At 38.7% G+C, this 8,988-nt stretch overlaps 1 protein-coding gene across 1 annotated transcript; it reads left to right on the top strand.

The window, feature by feature from the left end:
- Nucleotides 1–604: 604 nt before the first annotated feature.
- On the top strand, nucleotides 605–3,338 carry LOC110144596 (transmembrane protein 41B). The gene has a single exon (XM_070464649.1). It carries the CDS (start codon nucleotides 790–792, stop codon nucleotides 1,663–1,665), a length of 876 nt encoding a protein of 291 aa, XP_070320750.1. The 5' UTR covers nucleotides 605–789; the 3' UTR covers nucleotides 1,666–3,338.
- Nucleotides 3,339–8,988: the final 5,650 nt, after the last annotated feature.

The following is an 8,988-nucleotide window of genomic DNA, read 5'->3' as shown; positions in this document are numbered from 1 at the left end:
TCTCTGCATAGCTAGATCAAGTGCTAACCCAGGGCCCGTCTGCCCAAGATTCAGTGCTTAAGTGCTGCTTATTCCTATGGCACCTCTTTGCATACACACTGAAAATGTCAATTGTGACTATATCCACTGCTTTGTGGGCATGCTCATGATATTTATGGTTCCTCCAGGTTCATATCCCAGGATGTCTGTCTCTGTCTCTGCAGCTAGACTGGGTTTCTGTACAGATTTTTGTACCAGGCTGTGGTGTGATCAATGACCTAGAGCCAGACATCCTGGAATGTGAAGTCAAGTGGGACTTAGAAAGCATCACTATGAACAAAGCTAGTGGATGTGATAGAATTCCAGTTGAGCTATTTCATGTCCTGAAAGATGATGCTGTGAAAGTGATGCACTCACTATGAGGAAATTTGGAAAACAGCATTGGCCACAGGACTGGAAAAGGTCAGTTTTCATTCCAATCCCTAAGAAAGGCAATCCCAAAGAATGCTCAAATTACCGCACAATTGCACTCATCTTACACACTAGTAAAGTAATGCTCAAAATTCTCCAAGCCAGGCTTCAGCAATATGTGAACTGTGAACTTCCAGATGTTCAAGCTGGTTTTAGAAAAGGCAGAGGAGAGATCTCAGCTCAGCGTCACTGCTCGCGGAGCTGAGGTCGGCTCAGGTGAGGTGGTCGACCCGGAAGTGGCTGTGCTGTGGCCCCTGGGTGTTGTAAGGATCCTGCAGCGGAGTTGTTGTTAAGGGGGAGCGGCCTCACCCCGCTTCCTCCATCTACCCTGAAACAACCATGACGAAAGGAAGAGCGGTCGAAAGATCGCAAACGGCGGCACTCCATTCGACCCCTCTGGGGGACAAGGCAGCGGGGACGCGGGGTCCCTCGACGCCGGGCAGCAGAGACCACCTGAAAGAGAAAGCCTGTGCAGAAGCTGGCTCAGCAAGAATGTCACTTCTTATATTGGTGTCCATTTTCCTGTCTGCAGCTTTTGTTATGTTTTTGGTATATAAAAATTTTCCTCAGCTTAGTGAAGAAGAAAGAGTGAATATGAAGGTTCCCAGAGATATGGATGATGCCAAGGCTCTAGGAAAAGTTTTATCCAAATATAAGGACACCTTTTATGTACAAGTACTTGTAGCTTATTTTGCTACATATATTTTCTTGCAAACATTTGCCATTCCAGGCTCTATATTTCTCAGTATACTCTCAGGGTTTCTTTATCCCTTTCCACTAGCCTTATTTCTTGTTTGTTTGTGTTCTGGACTCGGTGCCTCATTCTGCTATATGCTCTCCTATTTAGTTGGGAGGCCAGTTGTATATAAATACCTAACAGAGAAAGCAGTAAAATGGTCACAGCAGGTTGAACGTCACAGAGAACATCTCATTAACTACATTATATTTTTGAGAATAACACCATTTCTGCCTAATTGGTTTATTAATATTACATCTCCTGTGATAAATGTGCCCTTGAAAGTTTTCTTTATTGGCACTTTTCTAGGTGTTGCACCTCCCTCTTTTGTAGCAATTAAGGCAGGAACAACACTATACCAGCTTACAACAGCAGGGGAAGCTGTTTCCTGGAACTCAGTATTTGTTCTAATGATCTTGGCTCTTCTTTCTATTCTGCCAGCCATCTTCCAGAAAAAACTAAAGCAGAAATTTGAGTGAATAATCCTCTGGGTTTTAGTTTTTCCATCATCATCATCATCATCTCAGGATTGGCAGGTTTATGTGTTACAATCACCTCTTCAGTAATTGGAACGGGAGTTTGTAAAATAAAATTTCTTACCAGATGATTAAAATAATGCATTTAAGTGGCAAAGGAGAGAAAAAGGAAAAGTGGAAATTGGTATACTATGAAAAGTGCTGTCAGTAGTTATGATAGACATCTCCTAAATTACTATTCCAAGACTATAGGTATTAAGCATAGCAGGATAGTAGGAAATTCTTGACCCAGCTGATTAATTCAATTTAATATATTTCATGAGCTTGCCGTAAATAGTTATCCTTGACTTGATAATTTAATGTTTTTCTCTCTGTTCAGTACTATAGCTAAAATAGGAAAAGCAAATACAAAGTTCAAAAGCAAAGATATAGTATTGCTCTTCTGACTAATGTCAAGCCTTTTTTGAGAGGATAAACTTGAAAACTAAAGCTCAAAAGAGATTTACATTTTCTTTCTCTTTTTACCTTTGAGATAATAGACTTGTTTAGAAGTTGCATCTTCAGTGGACTACTGAATTTGGAAAAGATATCAAGTTATATCTATTTGGTGAGCTTTATTTTTATCTTCTGTTCTAGATTATCATGGATTAGTCTGAAATTTAAAATTCTGACCAGTCTCTTTTCATCTTTTTTCTAGTTTTCAAAATATTTACACTGTGCATATACACAATTCCAATTGTATCATATTGGTGTTGATAATTTATATTCAGATAATATTTTATTACATGGTTCCCCTTTACTATCTCAAAAGGGGATCAAAAAAGCAAACATTCAAAGTATGCAGTTTTTAGATGTTAGATTAATTATATTACTTAATATTTTGAAACAAAAGCAGTGGCAGTATAACACTTAAGTGGTTGAACATAGTTTATTTGTTCCAATGACTGTAAAATTTATCACATTTATTTATTAGTCTGGTCATTAAAGTATGTATTATGTAATTATCCTTTTTATGCATGATACATAAGAATGCCTTGTTTCATTTCTCTATTGATGGCTTTATTGTTTGGGGCTGCTTTTGATTAATGCAGTTTCCCTATTGAGGGTTTTTACTTTTTATATCTCAAAGTAAAATTAAATTCTCATATGGTAACTACTATATTTAAATAGTCCTGGAAAAACCAAACAGCTTTTTGCTGCTTCCTTAATGGTAATACCCTCGATTCCTTGATTCTAGGACATGAAGTGCTGTGTCAGTTTTACCTTCACCCAAGACTGTCATGTTGAAAAGTACTTTAGCTGTGGTAGAAATCCTTGTATGTTTTTATTGTGAGAGGTATGATCAGCCTCAAAGCCTGTTTCTACTGTATAATGTGGACTGATTATTTTTTCTATCACAGTATTAACAAATGGATTTATTGTAAATACAAAGAAAATATATTCATTAATATACTATTCTTATGTCACCTGGCCTTTTGTGTGAAATTATTTATTGTTATTTCTAGCAAGGTTTTCTTCCTTTCTTATCGACCAGAGACTGATAAAGCTTTCATTATTTTTACAAGCAAACTTAAAACATAGCCTTTTTGGACAAAGCTCACTAAATATTACTGTATAAAATGTAACTGAGTAAATTTTTATCAGACTTTTAAAAATAAAAGAGTATGGACTCAGGAGCAGCCTGTTTACTCCTTTATATATATATATTGTACTTACTCTATTCTCAGAGTATTTTCCCTATTCGTATCATTGATCTTTTCCCTTTCCAGTTGTTTTTTCTGTTAGAAAACTGTAGCTGTCACTTAAGGTGGGCTATGTTTTCTTCTCCCAAGAGAATATCCAGTCTTTCCACATTCATCATCATTGACTGTCAAGAAAGAGCCTTCTGCAGGCTGTACCCTAAATGCAATTGATGGCCTGTATTCATGGATTCACAGACTTGGCCTGATGCCAGATGTAGATTCAAGCTTCAGCCATATCTTGAAGACAGTTACATAGTAATAAGCACCAGAGAGTATGTGAATAGTGAGGAGGCCAGCAAACTAACTAGGGAAGCTGACTTAGTGAGACTGCTCCTTCTTAGTTAATGGTCTCTGTCTGGAAGTCTATTACTTCGAGTGTAATGTTTCTAAGGCATTTAACAACTGTAAATTAAAATGTAAGAAGAATAAATTATACTGAAAAAAACCTCAAAAAAAAATAGAAAGGCAGAGGAACCAGAGATCAAATTGCCAATATCCACTGGATCATCAAAAAAGCAAGAGAGTTCCAGAAAAACATCTATTTCTGCTTTATTGACTATGCCAAAGCCTTCGACTGTGTGGATCACAATAAACTGTGGAAAATTCTGAAGGAGATGGGAATACCAGACCATCTGACCTGCCTCTTGAGAAACCTGTATGTAGATCAGGAAGCAACAGTTAGAACTGGACATGGAACAACAGACTGGTTCCAAATAGGAAAAGGAGTACGTCAAGGCTGTATATTGTCACCCCACTTATTTAACTTCTATGCAGAGTACATCATGAGAAACGCTGGGCTGGAAGAAGCACAAGCTGGAATCAAGATTGCCGGGAGAAATATCAATAACCTCAGATATGCAGATGACACACCCTTATGGCAGAAAGTGAAGAGAAACTAAAAAGCCTCTTGATGAAAGTGAAAGAGGAGAGTGAAAAAGTTGGCTTAAAGCTTAACATTCAGAAAACTAAGATCATGGCATCTGGTCCCGTCACTTCATGGCAAATAGAGGGGGAGACAGTGGAAACAGTGTTAGACTTTATTTTTTTGGGCTTCAAAATCACTGCAGATGGTGACTGCAGCCATGAAATTAAAAGACACTCCTTGGGAGAAAGTTATGACCAACCTAGATAGCATATTAAAAAGCAGAGACATTACTTTGCCAACAAAGATCCATCTGGTCAAGGCTATGGTTTTTCCAGTGGTCATGTATGGATGTGAGAGCTGGACTGTGAAGAAAGCTGAGCACCGAAAATTGATGCTTTTGAACTGTGGTGTTGGAGAAGACTCTTGAGAGTCCCTTGGACTGCAAGGAGTTCCAACCAGTCCATCCTAAAGGAGATCAGTCCTGGGTGTTCATTGTAAGGACTGATGCTGAAGCTGAAACTCCAGTACTTTGGCCACTTCATGCGAAGAGTTGAACTCATTGGAAAAGACCCTGATGCTTGGAGGGATTGGGGACAGGAGGAGAAGGGGACGACAGAGGATAAGATGGCTGGATGGTATCACCAACTCGATGGGCATGAATTTGAGTAAACTCCGTGAGTTGGTGATGGACAGGGAGGCCTGGCGTGCTGCAGTTTATGGGGTTGCAAAGAGTCGGACATGACTGAGCGACTGAAGTGAACTGAACTGAACTGTGGTATGGAGTGAGTGAGGCCAGGGTGTAGATCCCTTTGTATTGGGAAATACAGTGAGGTGGCAGAGTTCAGTGCAAGGCTCTCTTTGCCCTGATTGTCCACAGTCAGCATGGATGCACTTCTTGCAAGTAGAGTCAAGGCTTCTACAGCTCTTCTATCTGTTGTAACAGATTTTCCATCCTGCAAGGGAATCCATCTCTTCTGTAAAGGACTCCAGGACTGGAATGCCTGGATTGTGGTTTGACCTTCTCACTCCCCAGGATAAGGGTCCTGCTGTTCAGACCTTCTCCTTCTTACAGGTCCTTTCCAGTGGTGCAGGTCCTGATCCAATCCTTTTTTCCCCTGTCCTACTTGATTATATGGAAATCTTTCTTGCAGCATTGGTTGAATAAGAGTCCTTCTGCTAGTTTCCAGTTAGCTTTTCATTAGAATTGTTCCACATGTGGATGTATTTTTGATGTGTTTGTTGGGGGAGGTGAGCTACATGTCCCCCTACTCTGTCATCTTGATCCTAATTCATTTTGACTTTTGAGTCTGCCACACAGAGAACATACTCTCTATAGTCTGTTCTGGTTACCCAGCAGAGTTTATGTTCACAAGTTCAATGATAGCATGCAAAGAAATAGTTCTTAACTGGCTATCACCTGATGGCTCAGTATAGAGAAGCAGACAGAAATGCCCATCGCCCAGTCTTCCCCTGTAAGAGGTATATTTGCAGACTTAAAAGCTGTTGCCCAAGGTTCTTTTCTTTTTTCATTTATTTATTTATTTATTTTTTTAATGCTTTTTTTTCCATTTATTTTTATTAGTTGGAGGCTAATTACTTTACATCATTACAGTAGTTTTTGTCATACATTGAAATGAATTAGCCATGGATTTACATGTATTCCCCATCCCAGTCCCCCCTCCCACCTCCCTCTCCACCCGTTCCCTCTGGGTCTTCCCAGTGCACCAGGCCCGAGCACTTGTCTCATGCACCCAACCTGGGAGGTACCATTATACGCCAGTCAGGATGGCTGCTATCCAAAAGTCTACAAGCAATAAATGCTGGAGAGGGTGTGGAGAAAAGGGAACCCTCTTACACTGTTGGTGGGAATGCAAATTAGGTACAGCCACTATGGAAAACAGTGTGGAGATTTCTTAAAAAGCTGGAAATAGAACTGCCATATGACCCAGCAATCCCACTTCTGGGCATACACACCGAGGAAACCAGATCTGAAAGAGACACGTGTACCCCAATGTTCATCGCAGCACTGTTTATAATAGCCAGGACATGGAAGCAACCCAGATGCCCATCAGTAGACAAATGGATGAGGAAGCTGTGGTACATATACACCATGGAATATTACTTATTTATTTTTATTAGTTGGAGGCTAATTACTTTACTTTCAATCAGTTCTAATGAGATGGATGAAACTGGAGCCCATTATACAGAGTGAAGTAAGCCAGAAAGATAAAGACCATTACAGTATACTAACACATATATATGGAATTTGGAAAGATGGTAATGATAACCCTATATGCAAAACAGAAAAAGAGACACAGATGTACAGAACAGACTTTTGGACTCTGTGGAAGAAGGCAAGGGTGTGATGTTTCGAGAGAACAACATCAAAACATGTATATTATCTAAGGTGAAACAGATCACCAGCCCAGGTTGGATGCATGAGACAAGTGCTCGGACTTGGTACACTGGGAAGACCCAGAGGGATCAGGTAGAAAGGGAGGTGGGAGGGAGAATCGGGATGGGGAATACATGTAAATCCATGGCTGATTCATGTCAATGTATGACAAAAACCACTACAATATTGTAAAGTAATTGCCCAAGGTTCTAGTTGCCAATCAACCTCATTCTAGGTGTTGACTGAAATCATCCTTGTTGGAACATGGACAGATCTTGGCACACTCTCAGTTACTGTGAACCACTAAGAACAAAGTAGACTGCTTGGACAATCACAAAGACTTGAAAGACAACCACAGCTAGGGCAAGGTTAAATGATGTTTCATCTTCTATATGAGGCCACTCCTTTAAGACTAGGAAAGGTGGCTATTTATTCTAATGTACAGAAACAAAAACAGAGAATTAAGGAAAGTGATGAAAGAGGAGAATATTTTTTTAAAGGACAAGATAAAACCTAAAAAAAAAAAACCTAAAAATAAATACAAGCGATATAGCTGATAAAGAGTCAAAAATAACAATATAAGGAAGTTTACCAAATTTCAACGAAGAATGAATCAACGAAGTGATAAATGCAACAAAGAAAAAATATAAGGAAGTGACATGTAGAAGTCACACAGCAGAAAAATAAGAACTAAAAAATGCAATAGCGTGGTTCAACAACAGATCAAATGAAGTAGATGGAAGGATCAGTGTACTCAAAGACAAAGTAGTGAAAAATCACCTAATGAGATATAAAAGAGAAAAAATAATTAAAAATTTGTGAAGATAGCTTAAAGGAATTGTGGAACAATATCAATCAGATCATCTTTTGCATTATGACTCCTAAAGGGAGAAATGAAAGTGAAAGTCGCTCAGTTGTGTCCAACTCTTTGCAACCCCATGGACTATGCAGTCCATGGAATTCTCCAGGCCAGAATACTGGATGTGGGTAGCCTTTCCTTTCTCCAGGGGATCTTCCCAACCCAGGGATTGAACCTAGGTCTCCTGCATTGCAGACAGATCCTTTACCAGCTGAGCTACCAGGGAAGCCCAAAAGGAGAAGAGAGATTAGCTCTTTTAGCTTTTCCTTCTCTGGAAACTCCATCTCTTCTTCAATTCTGAAGGAAATATTTACCATGTAGGGTTCTTGGTTGGAATTTTACACTTACATTATATACATATGGAATATTAGTCATAATAAAATAGAAAAGAAGGTTATCCTGTCGTTTGTAGTAACAGGAATGAGCTTTGAAGGCATTATGTTAAGTGAGATAAATTAGACGGAGAAAGCTTAATACCATATGATCTCATTTATATGTGAAATACAAAACAAAAAGAAAACCAAAACCTAAAATTATAGATACAGAGAATGGATTGGTAGTTGCCAGAGATGGTGATTGTAGGTGTGTAAGATGTGTGAGAGTGCTCAAAAGCTAAATTTCCAGTAAAATAAATAAGTCTGGAGATGAAATATACAATGTGGTTAGTACAGCTGATACTACTATGCTATATATTTGAAATTTTAAAAAGTGTGTTTTAATTCTTATCACATGAAAAAAATTTTGTAACTGTGTGGTGATGGATGTTAACTAGACTTATTTTTGTGATCATTTTGTTGTACACCTGAATCTAATATAATATTAATGTCTATTATATCTCAGTTTTAAAGGATGCTAAAATAATAAGTGGTAGTGAGAAAATGTGTGGGTATATGAACTGTGATGGTGGGAAGAGGTATAATGTAATTCAGCATGTCAGTCAATGACCAACTTGATTTTCCCAAAGTGCTTTAGATAAATCAATGAAAAAAAACCCAGAATCTCTCCTCCTTTCCCTGATAACCATGGCAAAGCAAAGATTTACTATGCTGGATCCATGGCCACTATTGCAGAAGTTCCTCAACAGAGTCCAGTCTAGCACTTTATCATTTAGATTGCTTTGATTCTACTTGAGCCTTCACAGATCTGTTGGAATCAGCAGCACACATGAAACCTAGATCATAAATATGCAGTCACTCAGTTCAGAGGAAGGACAGTAGTAAGTTCTGGAAAGGAATTTTCCCAGAGCAATTGCTTTTGCTGAGGTGATCCATTGAAAGGATCCATTTAAAGGGTGTCCATTCTGTATGAATGCCAATATAGTCACTCCTTTGCAAATAAAAATAGGCCTTTATGGTGAGTGTGACCCTGATTTGAACCAAGGTAAAAGGTTATTCTGGGAACTTCGTGAAAATGTTTCTTTTTCTAAATCTGAATCAGTAAGAGAACAAAGGCAAGGATTCAGAAA

The sequence above is a fragment of the Odocoileus virginianus genome, unplaced genomic scaffold, assembly GCF_023699985.2.
Source record: "Odocoileus virginianus isolate 20LAN1187 ecotype Illinois unplaced genomic scaffold, Ovbor_1.2 Unplaced_Contig_45, whole genome shotgun sequence".
NCBI classification, from domain to species: Eukaryota; Metazoa; Chordata; class Mammalia; order Artiodactyla; family Cervidae; genus Odocoileus; species Odocoileus virginianus.
The sequence above is the reverse complement of the archived record's forward strand: the minus strand, read 5'-3'. Positions and strand labels throughout refer to the sequence as shown.